This window comes from Phascolarctos cinereus, unplaced genomic scaffold (assembly GCF_003287225.1).
Source record: "Phascolarctos cinereus isolate Bilbo 61053 unplaced genomic scaffold, phaCin_HiC Scaffold_9;HRSCAF=440, whole genome shotgun sequence".
Classification (NCBI taxonomy): Eukaryota; Metazoa; Chordata; class Mammalia; order Diprotodontia; family Phascolarctidae; genus Phascolarctos; species Phascolarctos cinereus.
This window is the reverse complement of record NW_027556402.1, coordinates 2,011,987-2,038,741: the sequence shown is the minus strand read 5'-3', so window position 1 is coordinate 2,038,741 and position 26,755 is coordinate 2,011,987. Positions and strand designations below refer to the sequence as shown.

The 26,755-nt window shown below is 46.7% G+C and overlaps 1 protein-coding gene and 1 long non-coding RNA gene across 3 annotated transcripts in view; one reads left to right on the top strand and one right to left on the bottom strand.

Moving 5' to 3' along the window:
* Positions 1 to 701: 701 nt before the first annotated feature.
* MICU3 (mitochondrial calcium uptake 3) overlaps positions 702 to 26,755 on the bottom strand; it is an 85,341-nt gene continuing 59,287 nt past the window's right edge. For both annotated transcript variants that reach the window (XM_020976739.2, XM_078148577.1), the window contains 6 exons: positions 22,175 to 22,275; positions 12,458 to 12,629; positions 9,340 to 9,448; positions 6,677 to 6,834; positions 5,534 to 5,602; positions 702 to 2,655 (listed from right to left, as the gene is read on the bottom strand). In XM_020976739.2, the coding sequence (XP_020832398.1) occupies positions 5,534 to 5,602; positions 6,677 to 6,834; positions 9,340 to 9,448; positions 12,458 to 12,629; positions 22,175 to 22,275 (609 nt within the window). In that variant the 3' untranslated portion in view covers positions 702 to 2,655. The remainder of the gene's footprint in view (positions 2,656 to 5,533; positions 5,603 to 6,676; positions 6,835 to 9,339; positions 9,449 to 12,457; positions 12,630 to 22,174; positions 22,276 to 26,755) is intronic.
* On the top strand, positions 20,239 to 26,271 carry LOC144455360 (uncharacterized). Its single transcript, XR_013484077.1, has 2 exons — positions 20,239 to 21,278; positions 23,517 to 26,271. It is a non-coding gene; the product is annotated as an uncharacterized LOC144455360 (long non-coding RNA).

The window sequence follows — 26,755 nt, the reverse complement described above, 5'->3', positions numbered from 1 at the left end:
CGGGCCAACTGTCGGGAGGAGGGACGTTGCCTAGTGCCATTCTCATGTCACCATCATGCCAGGGTTTCCATCAGGACCCTTTGTGCTGGTGGCTTGCTCACCCCCTTTCACTCAGTGGTCAGTCTTTGAATTGTGTGTCTCCTTCAGTGTGGGTTTGAACGCTCTGCACAGGGAAGAAGCTCCACAGGAGCTGCCGGAGCGAATCGATCAGTGATCATTTATTAAGCACCTACTATGTGCCAAGTATGGTGGACACAAGCCCAAAGTCTTGCAAAAGACCAGGCAGACCTTGTTTAGGGTCCGTTCTACGTGGCAAAGAATGTGACCGGCTGGTGGATCACCAGAGCAAAACTCTCCATGTGGTCAGCCATAGCTCACAGGGGCTGAGACGACATGAGAAAGAGGTGGTCCCCGTGTCTGTCGGGTGGTGACTTGGTGGCCCCATCGCTAGGTGAAGTGCTTGCTCGCTTGCCAACCAATGGAACGGACTGGCACCACCCGGTCCATCTCTTCCCAGCTGACGACCTTTCGGGTGCTGAGGTTAGTGAGGCCCTAGAGACGGGGACAGGGACACAAAGGGACCCTCGGCTCCCGTCTCCAGGGCATTGGCCCCAGGGTGCCCCCCCCAAGACCTCAGTACTTTACAGTGTTTTCTCACTTCTATCTTTAAAGAGACATAGAGAGGAGGCAACGCAGAGATGTCACTTCAGACTTTTATTTCATGATGTGACATTGAGAACGCAGGAGTTCTGTCCAGCGTGATGCTAGGGATTGACATGGGGATCTGATAGCAATCTTTCCATGAAGGATGGTACAGAGGCAAGTATTGCTAGCACACAGAGATGCACGGTCATCAGCAGAAGTTTCCGGCAGGATTTTGCTCATTCACATAGTATATTACATGGCAGTCTTACACACAGACAGACACTCACCTACTTCCTTGTGGTAAGAAACGATAGCTGATTTCACTAGCGCACCCCACCTTCTGGGCGGGCTCAGGCCTGCTGCGATGGGCCACACTGCCCAAAGGCCAGGCTTTCTCTCGGACCTTGGGTGAGCAGCACAGCATCACATTTCCCACCAAGAGCTAACACTGGGAACAATTTACTCTAAGTTAAGCTGGACTTAGAAGCGCTACCTCACGTGGAATAGCAGGAGCTTTTCATTCACTCCCTTGGCCTTGAACCAAATCCCCAAATTGTATCTTAAATGTGCAAGTAGAACCAAAGGAAGGTGACCCTTAAGTTTCAGGTTTGCCCCTTCCTAGACCAGTGCAGACAACAGCAAACTCTGGGTCAGGGAGCTAGCCAGAGTCAGAGTGCCGGCCATCGGCGCTGCCCTCTTGAAACATCCACCGCAGATGATCTTTTGATCATCTCTGCTCCGCTGACATTACCCTCAGGTGCCTTATAGCAGGGGAAGGGGGCCTGGCACCTCTCGCGTTGCATCCTCTCTTACATTGCTGGAAAGGCCAGGACACGCCTCAGGACTGACTAGGCCTGGCACTGAAAGGCCTGGCTCATGTGAAGGTGGTCAGCCCCAGAGGACTGGCCCCCAGGGATGATTTTGTCTTTAGGACAACTCATGGAGGTCACTGTCATCTGGACTGGTGGAAGAAGGGACTGCCCTGATAAAATCCTTACAGTTAAAGTAAAGCTGGCATTGCAGATTTTCTGGAGAGCTAATCACCCCAGAGCTAAGACGGCATCTCACAGGAATTAGTCACACAGCATGCAAAGCTTTCAGTGGCATTTTCATATGGTGATCAACGGGGAGCATTTCATTAATGAACAGACTTGCAATAATCAGTCAAGAAGCATCAAACTCTTTCCTCTGTTTGCAAAGCGAATTTTCATTGTTCTTAAAAGAGATTTAACCTTCTGTCCTTTAAAGGCTGATGGTTCTGAGAACAATAAATTCTTAGGCCCCGCTGCAGGCCCTGCTGTCACACGTGGTCCTTTTTCAAGAAAGAATAAATCACGACCAATAAATAGCATGGCACAAACATTCTTTCCAACCAAATTGTATCCATTCTAGGGTAAGTCTAACCTGCCCAGAAACGAGTTCTTCTCATGCAGTCCAGGACGGGAGGACAAGCTGCCTCCGGGGGGCAGAAGCGTGCTGCAGAGGCCCTGAGCACTGCAAGGGACTGCTCACTGGAGAGCTAGGATGGCAGGCAGACAGGCATGGGTGGGAAGTGGGGGGTGGGGCAGCACAGGATTTCCTGTGATTCCCACAACGAGACCCCTTCATGCAGCTCTCTCAAAGTCCACAGTGCATCACAGCTCGAGGCACGAGGCTGTATCAGGATAGAACGAGGCTTAACCAATGTGGACCTCAACCCCCGTGTGTGGAGAGCTGGGCCCGAGGGATGCGCGCTAGCCAAAAGAGTGAGCGCCCTTCCCGGAGACCCAACAGATGCATCTTCCTTCCTTGCCCCCTAGTCCACGAGGCACCTGTTGTCTTCCTTGATGGGCAAATCGCCCCAAAGTAAATAAATAAATAGACAAACACGAAGGACATGCGTCTTCCCCACACTACTCAGCTGATCCTCCTTAGACTTCATGTTGCCTCGAGAAGGGAATGGGAAGGAGTGCATGGAGAGTGAGTCAGTGAATCACAGCTGGCAGGCTGGGCATCTCCTGCACTCGGCTCCTGTGGACACAGATTGAGGACAAAGAGACTAGGTTGTTTCTGAAGCTTTTCATTCTCCTCTTCCTATCTCGGCATCTTCTGACTGTGGAATGGTTTCTGCATGCCCTGGAGAGTCTGACCGGGTCCCTGAGGCAGGACAATCATCCTCTACGCAGCCCCTGGGGAGCACCTGACCAAACTGAGAAGCGCACCATTAAGGGCAGCTTGTGTGCCTTTGTGTCATGACTGGGGACGTGAAATTAGAATGAAGAAGCCCCCTCAGTCCCCCCGTGAGGGGCTTCCTTGACCACGTGCTAATGATGGTGGCACCTCGGGGTTTATAGAGTAGCCCACCCATGTCATCTCATCTGATCCCCCAGGGAGGGGCTGTGATTAGCCCCATTTTACAGAGGAAGACCCTGAGGATGAGGGAGCTCACAAGACTTGTCTAGGGTCACAGAGTGAGTAAGCTTCTGAGGCAGGATTCAAACCCAGGTCTTTACGATTCCCCACCATGCCCCCTATGACCCTTAGCTCCTTCAACAACATCTCCAACAAGGGGTCATTCCTTCTCCACCAATCCACCACCACAATCCACTTTTGGAGACTCCTCTTAGCCTCATTTTTCTCACACAGAGTTCAAGTTCTTGGCCATGTCCTGTGGGCAGCCTCTCTTCCCCAGGGCAGCCCTTCACATGCGAGGAAGGCTGTCCTCCACTCCCCTACTTCGCTCCTCTTTTCTAGGCTAGACATCTCAGAACCCACCCAGCTGACCTGTGGGATGGAGCCAATCCCTTCTGAGGTACAAAAAGACAAGACACTGAATGTTGGCACAACCACAGGAGTAAATGCTAGAGCAGCCCACTGAGGGCCCTCATCCACACAGGAAGTGAAGGCCAGTGGGGCTGCCTTTCTCTTGGTCCGACCTGCCTGGCCTTCTCTTCGGTATGGCGCACCATGTCCACTCCTTTGATCCTGACAGCTCCTGGGCAGAGCGTGGGGTCTGTCCCCAAGGATTCCTGCCCTCCTCTGGGTCCTCCCATGTCCTCCCAGACCCTCCCCTTCTGAGGCTCTCTTCCTAACCAGTTCAGGCCGGGCTGTGCTTTCTACCTAACACTGGCCCTCCAGTCTGTCTCCTGATGGCAACGTGGAACATCAGAGGGGCTTTAACACCTGGCCTGTGTCCACCAGGGCCTGTGGGGTGATCGTGGCCACTGTCAGCAGTAATCACAGTGGGCCACAGCACAGGATGACCCAAGGCTCACCAAGTGCTTTCTGGGCAATGACAAAGTCCCCTTCCTCATAAGCAAGCACACTTGAGATACGTGTTTGGAAAGCTAGTTTTTCACAGCTACCCAGGAATGAGGAAGAAAGCCCCCAACAGCCTGTGAGCAGAAGGCGTAAATAATTCATTAGGTTCAGATGAGTGTGACTTTGGGCAATGTTGGGAGCTGGGGCTGCTCCTTCCTCCTTCTGGGCAGACTCTGGGCTAGGTGTTGGGCACTGAGAGAGGAGACCCTGCTGCAGCCTCTGCCCCCCCAGCCAGGAGAGCTTGCTGAAGGGGGTCCCTGAGGAGCGAGAGTCCCTCAAATAAGGAACACGGGCTCCTGTTTCTTCTGCCAGATCCATCTCTGAATAACAATCGTGAACAAGTGGCTGAGATCAGGATGGCTGAGTGAGGCAGTGGAAAGAGCACTGAGTTAGTCCTGGGTTCAATCCTGACCATGCCCCCGTTAGCGGCATGATCTTGGGTAGCTAGCTCCTCTTAGCCTTAGCTTTCTCCCTGTAACATCGGGACAATAATATCTGCCCTTTATGGGCTGGGGAGGGTCCAACCTGGAAATGTGGGCAGAATCCTTCATCAATTAAAACATGCTTTGGAAACCTCTAGGATTATAGGCCCATAAATCTTCCTAGACAACCTGAAGATAAGAAACGCGGCACGGAAAGCATACAGAGCTGGGCCTGTGTCCATTTATATGAATGGGCCCGAGGCGCCAGAACCCGGGTCACCCTGGACACCAGTACTCATGAAGCCCGGGCTCCACCTTGGGCCCAGGCCCCTGATAAGAGATGTCCAGAAGGCTATCCCCAAATCAGGACAATCAGTACTTATTACAGGCCTCTGTATGGATGAATGCAGGCGCATCAGTAGTTATTACAGGCCTCTGCTCAGATGAGGGTAGGCCCATCACCGAGCCTCCCTGGGCCTTGGTTCCCTCTTCTGGGTGGTCTCTGACCTTCCCTCCAGCTCCCAAGCTAGGACCTTGTGAGTGTGTGTGCCAGGGATGGCATGCAAGGAAAAGATCAACATTATGCCTTACACTGTCTTTGCTCCTTCAGGAAACGACTCAGGGACTTTGAAAGACTTTCTAATGAGAGGAGAAACAAAGTTTCCTTGTTTCATACTCAGTCAATCAGATCAGCCCTTACCAGAGCACCGTGGTTAGCTGGGTCTCAGCCAATGATGCCATGGACGCACCCTGACAGACCAGCATCTAGGTATGGAAGCAGCAGCATCTCTTGGTTGTAGAGACGTCCTGCCAGTGGAATCTCAGCATTTTAAACCCAAAGGTGGGGCAGCCATCCCATTTCCTCTGGAGATTTCCTTGTATTTCACTTGGGCATGATGAGAGGTGACCAGCTCAGCAGTGCCGAGCTTCCCCTGCATTCAGCTGGGCTGGGTGGGCCTCAGACAACAGGCATCCAAGGCACTGCTGGGTCCAGTGCCTGCCCATGGCCCCTGCTGGGACCGTGGCCACACCACCCAGAGATAACGGGACGAAGCAGCCTTAGACCAAAGGGCAGAACAATAAATGGGCATCACGTATGGGAGGCAGCATCTGGTGCTGTCACGCTGTGGATCGGCCCGTCCGTGAACACCAACAAGTAAACGTACCTATCTGCTGTGGAGTTCCTTCTTCAGGCAGGATTTGAAGGTGGGGTATCTCTGAAGTGTTTTGTAGCCCTGGCGAAGAGGCGATGGAAAAGGGAGCCGGAGCAGACGATCAAGGCAAGAAGTGGGAGGACCGGAGCATGAAAAGACAAAGCAAAGAGGGTCAGTGGTGAAGGGGCAGAGGCTCTGCCTGAGAAATCCTTGGCGTTAGAGCTCATACTCCTCCCCCACCACTGAGCGTGCACATCAAGTGCCTGGCCAGAGAAATGCCACAGCCACTGTCATGGGGCCGCTTCTGATTCTTGCTTCTGTCAACGGACGAGTCTAGTTTGCCAAGAAAAACTGTTTCTTGGTTACTTTATAAAGCACTGACTCTGTCCTTTCCTCCCTCCTGGGATGCCCCCAGAAAGGTGTCTATTTGTAGGGCGTCTGCTCCCCAACTCCTGCTCCAAAGCCACCTCTGAGACCCACTTCCCAGGGAGGGGGAGGAAAGACAGAGACAGAGAGGGAGAGAAAAAAGGTTAGAGAGGGGAAGGAGAGACAGAGGAAGATTCAGGGAGAGGAAAATGGAAGGAGAGGGAGAGAAAAAAGGCAGAGTGACACAGAGATAAAGGAGGAAAGGAGAAGGGGGAAAGGAGAAGGGGGAGAGGAAAAGACAGGGAGACAGAGAGAGGGAGAGAAAAAGGTGGAAGAGAGAGGAGGGAGAGAGAGATAGGGAGAGAAAAATGGAAGGAGAGAGGGGGAGAAGGAGAGAAAAAGGAGAGAAAGACAGAAGGAAGTGGGGGGAGGGGATACTCCTTGTCCACAGGCCCATGACAGGGGCAGCCTCTCTCAGGCCATGGGATGGGAATTATCCAACAGGGATACAGAGAAGGGGAGCAGCCTTCTATAGCAGCAGAAGCACGTTTTGCTGGAGGCTTTTGGACCAAAGCTGCCAATCTGACTCGTGCTCATTTCTGGGGCCCCCTGACCTATTGGGCTCTGTGTCTTCACATGAATCTCTCAGAGCATCTTTGCAGATTGCAACACAAACCTGGCCTTTGCCAAGAAGGCCTTCTGTGTCCCACAGCTAAATCCACTCGATCTAGGACTTCTCAGGTGGGTGGCAAAGGTTCCCGATCTTCCCTGAAGGGGCTCTCTCCTTACCCGGAATCCTCTTTGCAGCCGATCTTTCATGATGCCGATAAATTCTTTGTAACTCAGCTGATCATCTTTGTCCACATCAAAGATCTTGAAGATGGTGTTCACCAGATGGGGCGAGAGCTTCAGGCCCGTGGCCACGTAGACGGCACGCTTGAATTCATCTGGGTAAAGGGCGGGAACAAGAGCAAAGTCATCCCACCTGAGATGGGGGACAGCTGCCCCCTCCACCCTCTCCTCCTCAGGCAGACTCTACCCACTCTTCATTTAGGGCCACAACTGCCAATGCCCCTTCTGGCCCCCTCAGGTGGCCCTCAGCCACCCTTCTTGGGGTGTGTGTACATGTGTCCACCACCTGGGCACCTGCAGGCTGGGCTGGGCAAGACCAAAGGTGCTGGAGGCCCCTGGCGGCCTGCAGCTTCAGAAGGGACCTCACATCCAGAGGTAGCAAGGTGGCAAAGAGCCTTGGAGTCCCCTGGGAGACAGGGCCTGTGCATATCCTTGTACCCATTCAAACTGAAGAAATGGAGGTGTGGGGAGGTCCGGTCACTTGCCTAGTGTCACCCAGAGTAAACATCAGAGGCGGATCTTATGCCTCTAGAAGCAGTATTCTTCCTATGACACCAGGTGATACGGGAGATACGGATGTGAAGCATTATAATAGAAATACCTAACATTTATGCAGCTCCTACCATGTGCTGGGCACTGTGTTAAGACTTTACAAACATGATTTCACTTGATTGTATCAATAGGACACTGTCCTTGCCTTCAAGTACCCCATGGGGCCAAGGCTGGGGGAGAACAGGGGCTAGTCCTGGCAGGACACGTGCTTGTTTGTCTTCCCTAGTCCACCATGAGCTCCTTGAGGGTTTTGCCTTTCTTTGCTTGGCTCATAGTAGGCACTTAATATTTATTGATTGACTCAAGTAATTATAACAAAAGGCACTTTCAGTGCCATAGGAGCAGCTCACACAAAAGGCTTTAGGAATTCAGAGGAGGGAAGGAGAGATCACTTTTGGTTGGGGAAAATCAAGGAAGGCTTCATAGAGGAGAGAGCTGAGCTGCATATGGAAGGATGGATGGATATGAGTGGTATAACAGCACCAGATATGGAGCTGGAAGACCTGAGATAATGTCTGTCTATCCCTCCATCTATCTATCTATCTATCTATCTATCTATCTATCTATCTATCTATCTATCTATCTATTCATCATCCATCCATCCATCCATCCATTCATCTATCTATCTATCTATCTATCTATCTATCTATCTATCTATCTATCCATCTATCTATCTATTCATCCATCTACCTATCTATCACCTATCTATCCATCTATCCATCTGTATATATGTACATCTATATGTATATGTATATATATATATATATATATCATGTATGTATGTATAACTTTGTGAACCTGCTGGCACTGTATCAATGTTCACTACTAATATTGATCCTGGCTCTGCCACTAATTAACTGCCACCAAATAATGTGAGATCTTGACCAAGTCTTGGGACTCAGTTTCCTCATCTGGAGGTTGGACCAGATAATTTACCCTTTTTGCTCAGATAATTTGATGGGGGCGGGGCTATTCCGGGAAGAAGGCCTGGGGGGTGAGGAGCATGGAGAACGAGAGGTTCCACGGCTGGGCATCTCCCCACTGTGGTCAGAGAAAGGAAGAGAAGCCTCCCTCTCCAGTGCTGCTGCCCCCCCCATATGTTAAAACAGTACTTTTCTGTGGCAGCAAAGATCTGGAAACAAAGTGGGTGCCCTTCCATTGGCGAATGGCTAAGAAGAGCGTGCCTGGAAGTAACAACAGCCCAAGGAACTGGAGGAAATGACAAACATGAGGAATTCTGTGAATAGATACAGAGCGTCAAGGCAGCAGCACCACGCCATCAAAACACCCAGACATCAACCATGGAAACTGATGACTGGACTGAGCTGGCCAAAGAGAAGGGATGATGAGCGAGTAGCTCCCTCCTGTTGCTGAGAGGTGGGTGCCTATCAGGGTGGAATACTGCATGTGAGGCAGCCACGGTCAGGCAAAGTGCCTGTCAGATGCTTCTGCTCAATTGTTTAAAAACAAAAACAAAAAAACAAAAGCAAAAAACGCAGGTACATGACAAGGCTTCCTGCAGTGTCTCCCCACCCCCTCGAGGCTACATTTGGGAGAACAGCAAGGATCAGTGACACTTTTTAAAAACATCGATGAAGGAGGAGGATGGTGAAGACAGGCAGAAAAAGGCCCTGGCCCCTGCAGTGTGTTTCCTCTTAATCGAGGAAGATGCCCTCACTCGCTGTATGTTAGGTTCCAGAAACTTTCAGTTTCAGAAGAGGCGGCTTGTTGTAAACTTCAAAGAGACAGGCAGGCATTCCAGAACACCGGGCTTACCTGGGGAACTCCGATGGAGGGGGCCTTTGCCGAGCTCCCCTCGGCCCCCCACCCACAGCTCGCCTGCACCACTGCCCTCTCCATCCCCAGCCCCTGAATTCCCCCCCTCTCCTCTCTCTCCCCCGCCCCCCAAGGCTCTTTCTGGTGGCTCCCACTTCACCAAAGTGTGAAAGTGAGGACATGATTTGCCTTTACAATATAAAAACCTGTGCTCTTTCTGCTGGGTTTCAATACTTTCTAAAGTGGTTTTACTCGAAAAGACAAGCACTTACCTTGCCCTATAGAGCGACTTGCAAAGTTGTACATGTTCAGGGCAATGGCGAAATCCTCCAAGTTGTTCAGAAACTGGAAGAAGGACCGGAATTCGTCGAATGTGATGCCCTGTTAAAATGAATGCTGGTTACTGACCGCGTTGCTGCAAGGGCAATGGCAGGTGTCACCTGGCAGTCTTATTCCTGGCTCCTGTTGGTGCACCAGCCCTGGCAGCAGGGACAGGTCTACACATGGCCTTGCCAGCTTTCCTGCATCATGGGCGTCAAAGACAGACATTTTTAAGGCAGAACACGTTGAAATATTTGCACCTTCTTACTCAAAATGGAATGGGAAGCTCTTTCCACATATTTCCATTAGCCCGTAGTGGATGGAAATGTTTTCAGAACATTTGACTGAAACCAGCAAAGCTGTTTTACGAATGGTGCAACCAAAATGATTCGATGAAAATATAATGATTACTGACAATTTAAAATATGTGCCATCGGTGTTCATATTTAACTTTGAAAGCAAATGTGTTGCCTGTTAAGAAGGCATCAAGTAAGATGATTTCTTAAGATTCATTGGAAAATTTGCCTGTAGACAGAGCTTTATGTCACAAGTCAATGATAAAGCAGAATTAAAACCCGGCATTTGTCTAATTCATTGAACATCTAAAATACCCAAGAGATGTCCCACAGGCATCTCAAACTCAGCATGCCCACCACAGCTCTTCAACCTCAACCTTCCTTTCCTCTGAACACCTTATTCCTGTCTAAATCAGCTCCCTCCAAAGTGGGAGAAACTGAGAGGAAAAGGCCAAGTGACGTGAACTGAAAAGTGTGATTCCCCCATAATGTATATGCGGTCATAGAACTTGTAAGGCGTGTGGCACTCCAGGGCCCATCATCGTGGGAACCAGGGCACCATGGAAGGTTTGCAATGGCTGACCTCACTTCCCTGCCTGTCTGGCTCTACCTTCCTATCCTTTTTGGGTTTGTGTTACATGGAATGCTGAAATATGGAAAGATGAGGAAATGGAAAAGTCAGAGGAAGGTGAGGCGCTGGGTAGAAGTGAGTTTAAATGGTGTTGCCAATATCAGAAAGACAGATTGCTCTGGAGCATAGGAAAGCCTAAGATGTAGCCAAAAGCCTGATGAGGACTGGGCCTGCCATCACCCCAGCCCCAGAGGCAGGCTCCAAACCAGACACAGCCCAGACTCGTGGGCTGCTGTCTCCAAAAGTGCAAAGAGGACTGAGAGAGCCAGCAAGATCTCCAAGTTGTGTGGTTGCCAGTCACAGGGGCTCCAAGACCCTGGCACAATGGGTCAAGAATGCTGAAACTCTCACCTTCAAGCCCAAACCATTGCTCCTCCCCTGAGGGACTGTGGGAACCTGAGGCAGGTCAGCTCTTGCCTCTGGTAAGGAGTCATTTCTTCACATGTTCTTAGACCCCTGAGGGTCTCTCAGGCTCTGCTGCCCCAAGAGAGCCGGCAGTAAGTGTGCCACGATAAGAAGCCCAGCTGAAAGCTGCTTCGGAGCTTCATCTGCCCAGAGCGACGGGCCCTGGTGCCAGTGAGCACATTCGATTTCTCACCACACCCATCACTGCCAGAGACACAGAGGGGCTCCCTGCAGAATGGTCCAGAGCTATCGCAACAGGCTGCAGAGACCTGATGGGGCGGTGTTCAGTGGCAGCAAAAACGCCACCAATCAGGGCTTCATTTATTGGCTTCTGGATTGTCTGGACTAAGAAAATGGCGGAGAAGAGGCTAATAATGCCAATTAAATTTAAAAGTGTGTCCTGCACACGTTCTTGTTTTCTTTCAGAGAGCTGGTTGCTAATCACTGATCAGCACACTCCTGCAGACCCAAAATGATGATCAAAAGCATTCGGCAAAGCCCCGATGGAAACAAAGGAAGGAATCCTCTCTTAGGACACCACCTCCACATGCCTCCGGCTTCCCTGGCCCAGTGTCTGTGCCTGCAGTGCGAATGCCCACAAAGAGGACGCTGAAAGAGCAGAGGCCAAGGATTTAAAACCCAATTACCCGAGTCCTTTGGTTTTCATACTAAATTTAACAGGAAGATTCTTTACGAGAAAGTGATGTGGTGTCCGAAGGTGAATCGACTACTTGCTCCAGTTAAGCTTTTTGGAGTCTAGGTGCCACTAAAAAACAACGATCAATTTGAACCCCAGCACAGCACGATGCAGGGGGCTTGGCCAAGTTAATCTGGTGAATCGAAGCAGCTCACCCCAAGGAGCCCCCTGCACCATGCACATTTTCTAGTCTTCCACCGGGAGAAAGTCGGGTGACCTCGAGGACGGACTGGGCAAGGTCCCACGCCCTTCTCTCCATGAAGCCGCTGGACAGAGAAGGCTGGCAGGAGCTTCCCAGGGCCCCAGGGCCGCGTCACCAGATCCTTGCCCAGACATAATCAGAAGGGCAGCCCCCACCCATTCCCCTCGAAGGTGGCGCTGGCCGCCCCCTCCTGGTGGGCAGCACTGAGCCTTCAAGGCCCCTTCAGGGTCTCTTTGCTCTGAAACTTCTGACCCGGTCTCGTTTGTTACTTGAAGAAAGGGACAAACCGCAGTCTGGTTTCCCTCCGCCGCAGCCCCCCTTGTGAAAAGCTCCTTTCAACCGGGATAAGACGCCTCAGTCATCAGTGCCTCACCACGAAATGACCCTTTAATGACGACTTTTCTGGAGATGAATGAAGTGGGCCTGGAGAGACAGAAGCCTGCAGACTCTGGTTTGGGAGAAGCGCCATTGGGCCCCCGCCGGGCGCGGCGGAGCTCTTTGAAGAGAGAGGCTGCTCGGCGCGCCAAAATCCCTGCTGCCTTACGACGCTGTTCTATCTCGCACCTAACTAGGGGGACTGAGAACCTTCCTACATATTTCCATTATGGGGTTTCACAACATTCTCCCCTCCCCCAAAGCATTTTAAGACAAAGGTTAAACAAGAAGTATGCTTATAGACCTTAAGTGAGCGCGTGTGCATGGCTGTGTGTGTATGTACGGGCATGCTCTGTGTGCGCCGGTGTGTCGTGTGCCTGGCTGCCAAGGCAATTTACAGAATCAGAGGCAGACGGAGGTGTGGCTTATTGCTAACAAGAGAATCAAGGATGATAAAAAATACCTTTTCTTCTATCATATTGTAGCGCACATTATCCAAAAACACGGTTGTGTTTTCCACATTTGTATATCGCAACAGAATGCGGGCGAAGTCTTCCTCACTGATGGTGTTCATGCCGTTGGAATAGGAAAGAAATTCAATTTCCAGAACCTCTGTTTGCAGATTGTCCATAAATCTAGGAAAGGAACAGAAGGGAAAAAATGAGCAAGGCGATTAAAAACCCCCGGCAGCGCGCGACAGGCCACTGCTGCCTGTGCTGAAGCAACAGATCTGGAAGCCTAGGAAGGCGCACTAACAGAGAAGAAAATTTTTCTTTTCTTTTCTTTTCTTTTTTTTTTTAAAGTCAAGCCCAGTAAAACATGTCTCTTTTTTTTTCTGGATCCTTAAAAAGCACAAATTAGGTTGGAGGAAATTTCACCTACTATAAGGTGGGGCAAGAACTAAGTTTATTAATTGTATTGAGGCTCTGAAAAGCCTGTGGTTTCTGAATACCTAGGAAATGAAAAGACCCACTTTTTGCCTTTTCAGAAATATGTTTACAGGGGCAGCTAGGTGGAGCAGTGGATGGAGCACTGGCCCTGAAGTCAGAAGGACCTGAGTTCAAATCCAGCCTCAGACCAAGCTTTGACACTAGCCGTGTGACCCTGTGCAAGTCACTTAACCCCAATTGCCTAAAATAAATAAATAAAAAAGTTAGAAATGAATTCACATCATATTATATTTACTGTATTCTAAAACCAGTTTAATTTGGTGAGTGTCTCTCCTGTTCATTGCTCTGCATTGGTGAGGCCACAAGGAGGTCCTGAAAGGTGGACTCGAAATGAATGGGGTTTTGGAAGATGTCACTGTGGCCAAAGTTACAAAGTGTAGGATAATGACAATGCAATAAACCTCTGGGCAATCCTAAAATGAATGGGGGGGGGGAGTGTCTCAGTTTAAGAAATCTAAGGGAAGATGATTTTAGCTATTTGAGAAGGTAGTGAAGTGCACTGAGGTTGCAGGCATTGCCTGGCATGGAAAAGCCCAGAGGTGTTACAAGCTGTGCCATTGGAGGGGCTGCAAAGATCATGGTGACATGGAAACATTTAAAGATAAGATACGGTCAGAGCATGGGGCCACTGGCTTCCTCAGCCACGCTGGCCTGCCACACTCCTGATCCTGTCCTTCCTGAGAGATGGGGATCTCATTTAGAAGAATGCTGCCTGTGGCACTCTGGGCTTTCACAGAGCTCTTTGCACCAGAGAGCAACCCTCCTCTCAGCACCGGCCCCCCCCCCCCGAAGTCCGGATTTAACTGGATTTCATTTTGCAACTCCAGGAATTCCCCAGCAGTGGTCAGTAGCCAACAGCTTTGGAGGGCAGAGCATAGGGTGCCCTGTTATGCCATGTTTGATCAGGACCCTTGGAAGTTCTCTGTCCCTGTAGTAGCCTTGACCATCTGAGGCAAAGACAAAGTCAAAAGCATGGCATCCTTCAAGGAGATTACCTTTTATGGGAGAAATCACATGTCCATATTTAATATGGATATAGGAATCAACATAAAAAATAAATACAAATACACATGATGGGGTCTGGGAAAGAAGGCATCAACCATTGTGAAGGGCTCCATGTACATAGTGCCATTTACAGTGGGGACTCTGGACATTAGGATGGAGGGCATTTCAGGAACAGGGGCATGTGTGATGACCAGAGGCCAGCCAGTTCGCCTGGATCCCCGAGGTGGGGCAGAGGAGGCAATGAATTCTGTTTTGGCCATGTGGATCTGAGACTTCTAAGGAACATCCATTATTAAGTGTCTGATGGTCATTTGGCGAGGCAGAAATGGTGTCCAGGTGAAAGATTAGCAACTGACTGGATCTGAGAGGGGAGAAAGAGAGAGGAAAATGTCAAGGATGACCCAGAGGTGGCAAACCTGGTGGTGATACTAGCAGATAGGGAAGTACGGAATAAGAGAAGGGTTTTTTTTTGGGGGGGAAGGTAAGAGCTCTGTCTTAGGGGTAACAAGCAAAAGGTTTGGAATTGGACATCCATTCTAGGCATGACAAATTTATGGATTTGTTTTGCTTGATTCTGCTTATTTGTTATGATTCTTTTTTTAATTCAAGGAAGGAGGAAACTAGTGATAGGGCTGCCAAAATGGAAGAAAAAGAAAAGGAAGAAAAGAGGGTCATGAGAGCATTTTTTTTTTTTTGGTGAGGCAATTGGGGTTAAGTGACTGGCCCAGAGTCACACAGCTAGTGTTACGTATCTGAGGCCAGATTTGAAGTCAGGTCCTCCTGACTCCAGGGCTGGTGCTCTATCCACCGTGCCACCTAACTGCCCAGCATGAGAGCATTTTTAAGATGCATAAAAGAGAACCAAAGGAAGTTCAGAAAGAAACACAGGCAAAACAGGGCTGCTTTGAAAGTCACATGGTGAATTTATTATATATTTTTAAAAAGCAACCGGTATAAAATAGAGGGGAATTTTTACTTCAAAAAGAACGTTCTGTCTTTGACATAATGATTTGGAGATGCCTCTGAGATATTCAGTTGGAGACGTTCAGTAGGCAGTCAGTGAGGCAGGAGTTCAGGAGAGATTGGGGCTGGATGTAGAGATCTGAGAGATCGCCAAGTAGGGGTGATAATTAAAATTATGGGAGCCAATGAGGTCATGCAGAAAGGGTACAGAGAAAGAAGAGAACAGAACCTTGGGGAACCCCCATAATTACAGTGGGGTGTGGATGATCAATCAGCAAAGGTCCCTGAGGAGTGGTCAGAGAGATGTAAAAGAGAATGGACAGAGTACTGTCTCAATCCTCATCCTTCTGACCTCCTTGCAGCCTTTGACACTGTCAGTCACCCTCTCCTTGCTCCTCTCTTCTCTGTAGGTTTTCCTGGCACTCCTCCCCCCTCCCCTGGTTCTCTTCCTACCTCTCTGTCCGCTCCTCCTCTGTCTCCTTTGTTGGATCTTTATCTAGGTCATGGCCACTAATCAGAGTTCTCAGGGCTCTTGTCTTGGGTTCTCTTCTCTTCTCCCTTGATATTATTTCACTTGGTGATCTCTTCAGCTCCCACAGATTCATTATCATCTTTATGCTAATGATGTTCAAATCTACTTAACCAGCCCTAACCTCTCTGCTGACCTTTAGACTCACATTTCTAATAGCCTATTGAACATTTCTTTCATATATATATTATATGATTTAGTTTTAGTTTTCAGCATTCACTTCCATAAGATTTTGAGTTTTAAATTTTCTTCCTTTCTCACCCCCCCCGAAGGCGATGTGCAATCTGATATAGGCTCTACTTATACATTCATATTAAACATATCTTCCCATTAGTCATGATGTAAAGAACAATCAGAATTAATGGGAGGAACCACAAGAATGAAGCAATAAAACAAAACAACAAAGGAAAAGGAGAGCAAATAGTGTGCTTCATCCTGCATTCAGACTCCATCGTTCTTTCTCTGGATGTGGATAGCAATTTCTTTTTCTTTCTAAATTTTTAGGCAATTGGGGTTATGTGAGTTGCCCAGGGTCAAACAGCTAGTAAGTGCCAAGTGTTTGGTCAGAGGCCAGATTTGAACGCAGTTCCTCCTGACTTCAGGGCCAGTGCTCTATCCACTGTGCCACTTAGCTGCACCAAGAGCAATTTCCATCATGAGTCTTTCGGAGTTGTCTTAGGTTCTTACATATTGTAGGATTATGGTTCCTAATCCACTCTGCTATTCATTTCTGTTTTATGGGAGAATTCATCCCATTCACATTCATAGTTATGATTACTATTTGTATCTTTCTCTCCATCCTATTCCCCACCCCCTGTTTATGTTTTTCTCTCTCTCCTTTCTCCCTTTCCCTCCTCACTAGAGTTTTGCTTTTGACCACTACCTCCCTCAGTCCACCCTCCCTTCTATTAGTTCCCTCCCTTTTTTTCTCCTTTACCCTTTCTACTTCTTCCCTCCCTTGTATTCGCCCCTCCCTTTTCTTTTCTCTTTCCCCTCCTACTTCCTATAGGATAAGCTAGATTTCTATATCTAACTGATTATGTTATCCCCTCTTTGAACCACATCTCATGAGAGTAAGGTTCAAACAATGCTCATCTCCCTCCATTCTTTCCCTCTACGTATTAGGTTTTTGTACCTTTTTACGTGATGTAATTTATCCTTGTCTGCCTCCCCCTTTCCTCTTCTCCCAGTACAATCCCTTTTCTTCACTTACTTAGTTTTTTACCATCACATTAAGTCAACTTATACCCATGACCTCTGTCTAAGTATACCCCCTTTTAAATGTCATAATAACATTACAGCTCTCAAGAAATACAAATGTCATCTTCCCTTGTAGGGATATAAACAGTTTGTCCTTATTAATACTATGTTATTTTTTTCTTCCTGTTTACTTTTTTATGCCTCTCTTGAGTCTTGTATTTGAAGGTCAAATTTTCTGTTGAGCTCTGGTCTTTCCATCAGGAAGGCTTGGAAGTCCCCTATTTGGTTGAATAGGCACCTCCTCCCCTGAAAGATTATGTTCGGTTTCTCTGAGTAGTTGATCCTTGGTTGTAATCCAAGCTCTTTTGCCTTACAGAATATTGTATTCCACACCCTCTGATCCTTTAATGCAGAAGCTGCAAGGTCCTGCTTAATCCTGACTGTAGTTCACTATATTTAAATTGTTTTTTCTGGCTGCTTGCAGTATTTTCTCTTTGAACTGGTAATTTTGGAATTTGGCTACAACATTCCTTGGTGTTTTTCAATTTGGGATCAGTGGATTCTTTTGATGACTAATTTAGTCTCTGGTTCTAGGGCCTCAGGGCAGTTTTCTTTGATGATTTCCTGAAGGATGTTGTCCAGGCTCTTTTTTTTCATCATGGTTTTCAGGTAGACCAATAGTTTTTAAATTGTCTCTCCTGGATCTATTTTCCAGGTCAGTTGTTTTGCCAATGAAGTATTTTATGTTTTCTTCTATTTTTTTTTCTTCTTTTGTTTCTGTTTGACTGATTCTTGTTCTCTCATAGAGTCATTAGCTTCTACTTGACCCATTCTAATTTTTAAGGAGTTCTTTTCTTCTTTTAGATTTTGTACCACCTTTTCCACTTGGCTCATTTTACTTTTTAAGGAGTTCTCTTCAGTGAATTTTTGTGTCTCCTTTTCCATTTGGCCAATTCTACTTTTTAAGGACTTGTTTTCTACAGTTCATTTTTGTCCTTCCTTTTCTAAGCTATTGATTCTCTCTTGTATATCTCTCATTTCTTTTCCCAATTTTTCTTCTACCTCCTTTTTTGACTTTTAAAATCCTTCTTGAGCTCTTCCAAGAAGGCTTTTTGGGCTTAAGACCATATTTCCCTTTGAGGTTTTGGATGTGGGTATATTGACAGTGTTGTCCTCTTCAGAATTTGTGCCTTGATCTTCCCTTTCCCCAAAATAAGAGGCTATGGTAATTTTCCATTTCTACTGTTTTTCATGGTGTTTGCCTATCTCCTGACTTTGAAAAGAATGTTGAGTTCTGCTGGAGTGAAGGGGGCACTTACCCAAGTTTCTTTTCCTGCTCCCCTGGGGCCTTGCACAGGGATGTTTTGCTGTTGGTGGATGTCTGTCAGCCTGGAGCTTTGCCTTCTGGAGCTGCGCTTCCCAGAGCTGTGTTGAGGCATGGGGTGATTTTGCTGCTGGGGGCCACCTTTGCCTGTGGTGGTTTTCTGAGCTGGTGTCTACTGGTTCCCCTGCCTGTGTTGAAGCTCTCAGGGGGTCCTGGTGTCAGCATTTGCCTGCTCCACAACCTGGGTCTCAGGATCTTCCCCTGGTATGCTGAGGTGGGGCTTGCTGCTGGCTTGCTGGGACACCTCCAGTCCTGTACTGCTCCCCATCCTCCAGAGTGAGAGGGGCCTTACCCATTAATCCCTCAAGCTTCCTGGGCTACAAGACTGTTGTTGGCTCAGGGTCTTTTCTGGGTTGATATTTTCTGTGTTTTCAGAGGTCAATGAGGGAGGGTGAGAGCAACTTATTTCTTACTCTGCCATCTTGGCTCCCAGAAGTGGAAGCTTGCCTACTGAATATTTCAACCAGAACATCCAACAGACATCTGAAACTCAATGAACTCAAAGCTGAACTCATTATTTCCCTCCCAAAGTGTCCAAACAATTGGATATTCCCACTTCTTGCCTCTCCCCTCATACCTGGATTATTGCAGGAATCTGTTGGTAGGTTTGGCTGCCTGCCTCCTCCATTCAGCCACCGAAGTGATCGTCCTAAAGGGCAGGTCAGACTAGGTCCCCCACACCCCCAACCACTCAATAACCTCCAGTGGCTCCCTACTGCCTCCAGGATCAAACACAAAATGCTCTGTTTGGTGTTCCAAGGCCTCTCCCCCATTTCCTTGCCCCCATTTCCAGTCTTCTTACATCTTACCCCCCATGATCTGCCGTCTGGTGATGCTGGCCTCCTAGCTGTTCTGACCACACGACGTTCCATCTCCCAGTCCAGGTACTTTCCTGGCTGACCCCCACGCCTGGAATTCTCTCCCTCCTCATCTCTGCCTGTGGCTCCCATGAGACTTTCCCAATCTGCTTCATGCTGCTGCCTTCCCTTTGTTATCTCCGATTTATCCTGTCTACGGCTTGTCTGTACAGAGTGGTTTCATGTTGTCTCCCTTATCAAACTTCCAGAGAGCTTGAGAGCAGGCAGTCTTTTGTCTCCTTAGTATCCCTAGTCCCTGGCACACAGCAGCTTCTTGATAAATGTTTGCTGACTGACTATCCATGAGCAATTAACATTTTTCCAATTATTTTGGCCTCTATTTCTATTAATAGTATCTAATAGTTGTATTTGTATGGTTCCTTTGTGTGTCATGGAAGATAGATTCCCAAGTGTTTTATACATCCTATAGTAGTTTAAATGGATTTTCTTTTTCTGTCTTTTCCTGATGGATTTTGTTGGCAACATACAGCAACGCTGATGATTTCCTTGAATTTATTTTATATATAACAATTTTGCTGACATCATAGTTTCTTTGTCATCAAGTGAACAACATGTTAGCCGTGGTCTAGAAATCCAAATCCAGTTCTCCACCACTGCTTTCTTAACCAGCTGTTACCGTGTGAAATTAATTTTTCTCTTCTGCATTCCTTGTCTTTAATGAATTGGTAACACTGAGAATAATATAATCTGCTCCCTTGTGTCGCAGGCGCCTGCGTCCCTGACAGTGTTTATTTTCCTGTGAGTATGAGAGAGAAAGATATATGGGGACCGGGTGTAGTCAGTAAAGAACAAGCTTTTTGTAATGGAATAGTAAAAAAGCAATCTTTTAAATCAATAACTATCAAAGGCTAGGAAGTCATAAAGCACCGTCACCCTCGTGACCTTCAATTTTCTGCCTGTGACTTGATGTAATTGTTGATGATATCTTTCAGACTCCTTCTGAAAGTGCCACTTGCGCCATTTTGTGGGAACCACTATGAGTGGGTAATGCTCATGCACTCAGACGGGTATTGAGAGCCTCTTGGCTAAGTCTGGTACACAGGAAGACAAGAGGCTTCTCTGCTGTGGTGGGTGGGTGGGCAGAGAGCCTGCTGCTTCAGCACTTCTGAGCAGGAAATCACCAGCTTCTCCTCATTGGCTCCTCCTTCCTCTGCCCCTCCCTATACCATTCTTGCAAGGACAAGTAGCTTCTTCCTCCTTAGCAATTCAACTCTCTCTTCTTCAGCAAGAGCCTCCAATCTCTTTTTTCAGCTCTAATTGTACAACTGTCCTTTTCCTTCCTATTCTCCTCTGGTAACAAACCCTCTTCTTCTCTTCAGAAGACTCTTTCATGGAACCCTTGCTCCTGTGATTTCAGGAGCCCTTTATCTTCCTTAAGGATCTGAGTCTGGAGAGGCAGACTGGAGCACAGACAACCGTCATCCAACTGGAGCAGAAACACAAATATTGCATGTGATGCAAGTCCTTGAGAAGGTTCCTCTGTTGTTCATGACAGCTGAGATACTCAGCCTTGCTGCTCAAAGCTACTTAAGGGTGGTTATCCTACAACACTGAATGGCCGGTTACATTCTGCTTCATAGTTTGTCCTCCTCCCTCCCTCTCCAGATCCAACCTCTAATCTACTTCACTAGCCTGAAACCTCCAAATCACCCCCACGATTTCCTTCCACCATTTCATCTTGCTCATCCCCTTCCCCAGCTCCACAGAAGCCACAAGCAGATGTATTCTACTTCAGTATTTGTCAGTGTGATATTCAATGATGGACAACGTCTTTGTCACTTCACAATTAACTGAAAAATGCTGAAGATGCAAAATCCCCTTGTGCTTACTGTTTGTTGGTTATGAACAAACATCTGATGAAGCAGAAAAAAATACCACTTCAGAAGCTATTTTACAACAAAGTGTCTCTCATGCATACATCAAAATCATTCCAGATTCCTTGGAAGACAGAACTACAGAAACAGCCCTGTTCAGTGGTCCTCTGACAATACCCATCCACTAAGGCATCAAGCAGGGGATGGATGCTGGGCAAAGTTGTTTCTCTGTGGATGACGTGCTCCTGTTTAGGAAGGTCTCCTGGAGGGGAGGGTTCTGTCATCACTCAAAGGAGCAGAACCCACCATCTTCACAGGATGTACCAAGTAGATGTCAGATTTCAGCGTGCAGGTTGGATAGACCCTCCAGGGCCTACTAGCATAGATGGTACTCTTGGAAAATGGGGTGGGCTGCAGATAAACTGGAGAACAGCAGGCAAAACTCCTTTACCGACTCTATTTCCCGTCAAAGTGAAGGTTCATCTTTTCAACAATAGCATCATCACAGAGTTGCTGTATGGAAGCAAGACACAGAGTATAACTATATCCAAAGAATTAAAGGTGGGTCTACAATGGGCACTGGAGAGGTGTGTGGTGGGTGTGAGCAATGAGGGTGCAGAAGAAGGGCAATAATGCTGTCATCCAGAAGCTGTGTGGCAGGCAAGGAAGATGGGGGGAGGTCACACGGTAAGACTGAGGGATGATGGGTGGGCATCCGTGGGGCTCCACTGGTGCCCAGGAGAAGGTGAGCAAAACGTCCAGGAAATCAGTGGCTCTCTGGTTGTGTACATAGAGCTCTAGGATGGGCAGGCCTGATGGACTGTGATCTGTGATCTGGTGAGATCAGGCATCCATTCGGGTCTTTGGGGAGTGTTGTTTCACAGGCCTCAAAATCAAAATGATGACCCCATCAAGGCCTTATTAGCAGACATGGGGCAGTCCCCAGAGACGCAGAAGCTTTGGCAATTTAGAGCATGTTGTACCTTAGGTATGAATTTCTTTCCATTCCTGGACAGGATATTATAAAGGTGATGGCAAAAACAAAGGACTCACCATCATTGTGTAACATTAGGACTATTGTTATTCAAATATCAAAAAGGCAGAGGTCTTATGCCAGTGGTTACCATCTGTGGTTGTCAGCTGTATTGATTTAAATAAAAATCAGGCGGTAAGATGTCTGCTAATGACAAAAGGGAAGCACTGGCCTTGTCGACACCTTTAAGACAAAAGCTTTGTAAGCACTTTCATGACCTTGCCCCCCCTCTTTAAAGCAGTTTCATTCATTTTCCAGATGTGTTCTATGGAACCGTGGACTCAGCCTTTAGGCCTGGTTCTGTTGCCATTTTCCTTACCTATAAAAGGAGGAAAAGGTGCTCCAAAATCACTAAGGTCCCTTTAAGCGCTAATTAAGCACTTAACATCTACATTTATCATTCCAAGTGTAAATTAAATCTTACCTGTAAAAGTCTTCAAAGTTGAGCTCAGCTTTGCCTTTCTTTCCAAAAAAGTGTACAAGCAGCGTAGTATCTGACACTAAATTTGTGATGTCATCAGCTCGCTTCAAACAGTAGAATAAAAAAGTTAGTTCTAGTAAAAAAATCAATAAAACATAGAAAGAGATTCTTCTGTATTCCTTAGATAATTTTAATAAGGGCCATATAAAACATTAAAAATAGCTACACTTTAATTAGGACCGTATGAACCATGAAGAATAGTGGAGTAAAAATTAAATGATCTTTACTGAAAAAGGACATTATCTGGGATGTATAGTAATAAAAAAAAGAACATGGGACAAAGACAGAGACAGAAGAGAGAGGAAAGACTAGACAGCTGGCTCTGAGTCAGGAAGGCCTCCATCTGATCCCACCTCTAACACATACAGTATAGCCCTGGTCAATTCAATCTCCCAGGGCCCCAGGAAATTCTCTAAGATTATAAATTGCAAAGCAGGTAGCACCTTGCATCCAATGAAATCATAGGTCTACTTTAAAACAATAATCAAGGTCTTTGGTGCAATCTTTAATGACTCCAATTTTTTAAATGATCATTTCCAAATATGCATTTGGGTTGCATCTATGTTCTACACATTAAGTAAAGCAGTTGACAATTCTCTCCATAATTTGGTTGAGCTCTTTCTCTTCAAGCAGAAACTTCGGTTTCCCCAGTTCAGGGGCTTTCTAAAGAGCCAAATTTCCCAACTATGATATGCTACTGACTACTCTTCAGTCCATAAAAGATTCTCCAAAAGGCTGTCCGCATGTTAGGAGAGCAAGTTATGCTGGTACAAAGCTGAACTCTGCCTTGGTATTCTGACACAAACTTTGCATGGTTGTAAGATGTTCAACAGAAAAACTCAATGATGCTAACATTGCCTTGTACCTTTTTTAGAAAAGCAATTTCAACCTTATTTCAGAGGAGTTTGTATAGTCTACTTTACAGAAGGGCAATGCATTTGTGGAAGACTGATCCTGCACCAGTTTAGTGAAGACCATGAATTCAGTCAAATGAGATTTCAGAAATGTAAATATCTGAGTATAGTCCTTCGCCATTATGAGTCTCACTAGCGTAAGAAGAAAACAAATCTGGCAGACGCCCTTTTTTCATTTGGTCACTGTCCTGCGGCATGACTTCAGGTATGAACTAGCAAGCTCATAGGCAGAAGTGATTATGACACCTCCTGTGCTCTCTTGGGGTCTTAAAAAGCATGGAAATACTGACTGGTTCTCTAGTTAATTCCAATTCTGTGGAAAACAGCTGGGCTTGCTTATCTCAAATGTGCATCTTTCCTCTCCCTATCAGGTTCCTCTTCCTGTAAGTCAGTGTAGGAAAGCAGAAAGATCTTTGGTTCTGAATCAGAAGACCTGGGGTCAAATCCCATCTCTAATGACTACCACCTGCACAATCTACCTCCCTGGGCCTCAGTTTCCTGGACTATAATGTGAGGGGCCTGGACTCTATGAACTCCTGAGGTCCCCTCCAGCGCTGCACTGATGATTCTAAGACCTGAGATTGTGGTTTCCTCTGCCTCAAAGCCTAAGAGTTATCCTGGGAGAACATTGGTATCCAAGATGGGCTCCAGGGTCAGTGAGCAGCTTGTGGTCACTTAACACACATTTCTCCAATTCATCCAGCCTCAGTGCCTTCTCCTATTCATGTCTGGGTCAAACACATTCTTCATCTGTCATACCTGTACAATCCAATCCAAAAATCATGTGCAGGGGCAGCTAGGTGGCACAGTGCTTAGAGTGCCGGGCCTGGAATGAGGAAGACTCATTTTCCTGAGTTCAATCCTGGCCTCAGATTTAACTAGCTGAGTGACCCTGAGCAAGTTACTTCACTCTGTTTGCCTCAGTTTCCTCAGTTGTGAAATGAGCTGGAGAAGGAAATGGCAAACCACTCCCATGTCTTTGCCAAGAAAAACCCAAATGGGGTCACAAAGAGTAGGAAGTGACTTAAAGGACTGAACAACAACAATAACAACCTTTAAGCAGAATATACCTTGCCTGTTTCTCTCTATTTTTCTTATTTTTAGGCAATTGGGGTTAAGTGACTTGCCCAGGGTCACACAGCTAGTAAGTATCAAATGTTTGGTGTGAGGTCAGATTTGAACTCAGGTCCTCCTGACTTCAGGGCCGGTGTTCTATCCACTGTGCCACCTAGCTGCCCCTCTGTTTCTCTCTTTTGACCATGACCATTTTTCCTGCTGCCTTATCTAAGTCCTTGATTCCTTACAGGTTACAGATCAATTTTGCTTTCTAAGCTGCTCTTCTCTATTTTATGGAGGAGTTTATCCAATTCACGGTTATGGTTAATTTTGTGTTTTCCTCCACCACAGCTTCTTGTACTTTTGCCATTCCTTCAATTTTGCCAAAATTCTGAGTCAAGCTCACTAGCCTGTAACTTGCATCCTTGACTCTCTTCTCTTGAAAACCCAAACCAGGGCAACATGACATTGTCTTTTCCCAGCAGCTATTCAGCCATTGAGACTCCAAGCTCTTTCAGCACCCGTGGCTGTTGTTCACTGGGGCCAGGGAACTTGACTGCATCAGGGCAAATAGGTAATTTTCTTATTATGTACTTACTGATCTTGGTTATACTAAGAATTAATCAGCTCCACCTTTTCTTATCTGCAGTCATCATTTCATCCACCCTGAACAGCAGTTCTACCATTTCTTTAGTTATCCTTTCTTCCCCAAAGTCATTAAAATACTCCCCCTCCATCTTTAGTTTTCATCATCCTTGGTTCATTCTGAGCGTTAGCAAGAAGCCCTCAATGCTTCTGTGTTCATAGAGGACTTGCCCTGCCTGCCCCGACTCCACTTGAGTTCTATCTGCCTAATATCATCCATCTTTGGTAAATGTCATTTTTAAAACCCAAACTGGTTGATGTGTTCTCAGTATACACGAATCAATCTCTTTAGATAACTTCCTTCCCTCCTTCCTTCCTTGCAGCCAGATCTTGTTCAGTGCCAATCACACCTTCCATCTTCCAATTTCAAAAGCGAGATGGTTTTCTAATATGTTGCTTGCTACAAAGTATGTGCTTCATAAAGGCTTGATTCATTCATCAGTTCAATTCTCTTCTCTGAGGAAGTCATCACGACACACAGACAGATGCTCCTGGGTAACCTGGGAGTCTTTGGTCTTGTTATTTCTGAGTTCTAACCCATGTTTTCTTTAAAAGAAAACCCAAAGCCCTTCATTATTCTTGCCTGGCCTTCCACTACATTGACAGCCCTTCTGAGTGATTCCCACCTGCAGTAGAAGGGGTGGCCCACATGACAAAGAAGTCCGGTGAAGTGAAGCTAGTCTCCACCCTCGCCACACTGGGAAATACAACCCATCTGGTCAGCGTCTTCTCCCACGACCTAGGACACAGTAGCCACAAGTCAAGACTCAGGTTGGAGTGTCCTGTGTAGTTTGGAGAAGTTTCTTCACCATCTGAAAAGGATTTGAGATGAATAATGTGTAACTGTCTTCGTGGATGTCAGCGAGTACGGCAAGGCTGGATCAAATTGCTCACGAGATATTTCATCTTGTTGTGGTACATGAATGTAATGGAATCCTATTGTGCTTTAAGAAATGATGAGCAAGCGGAGTTTGGAAAAACCTGGAGAGACTTATATGAACTGATGCTGAGTGAAGTGAGCAAAAGCAGAGAACGTAGTAACATAACAACATTGTGTGACCATCAACTGTGAATGACAGCTTTTCTCAGCCAAGGACTCATGATGGAAAACGCTGTCCACATCCAGAGAAAGAACCAATGGAGTCCAAGTGCAGATCGAAGCAGACGATTTTCATTTTCTTTATTTGTGTGTGTATGTGTGTGGTTTTTTCCTTTTGTTCTGTTTCTTCTTTCACAACATGACTAATACGGAAATACTTTTTACATGATTGCACACATGTAATCTATATCAAATGTTTGCCATTTTAGGAAGGGGGGAGGGAAGGGAAGGAGAAAAATTTGCAACTCAAAAAATTTTTTTAAATGAATGCTAAAAATTATCTTTACATGTAATTGGAAAAAATAAAATACATTTTTAAAAAGACATATTCCTGTTGTCTTTGGGTTCTCCAGATGAAACCAATTTAGCTGACTCCTTTCTTTACCCTCCTGAAAGCCTTTAGTCCAGACTTCCATCTAGCTGCATCTTCTTTGTTTTACGGCTTCATTTATAACAAGACTTTCAATAGGGATGTGGTTTACTTGGTCCAAGTTTTTTTTCCAGTTTCTTCCAACTTCTTGGATAATGGACTAAGGTAGTCCCCTGCAAATGCTCTTAGCCAAGAGAATGTTTGCAGAGGATCTGGCCACTGCCTCATCTTACTTCGCCCCTGTCCCCAGTATCCCTGCACAATCAGAAAGGCCCTGCCCAGGTTGGAAGGCCACTTCATCTCTTGTCTATGTTATGTTCTGCCAAGACCAAACAAATGTATGGCCTATAAGACAACCTTCTAGTGATATTCAGATAACATATGGTAGATCTGAATAGATACATACAACCCCCTACCCCAAACACAATTTAAAAAATCAA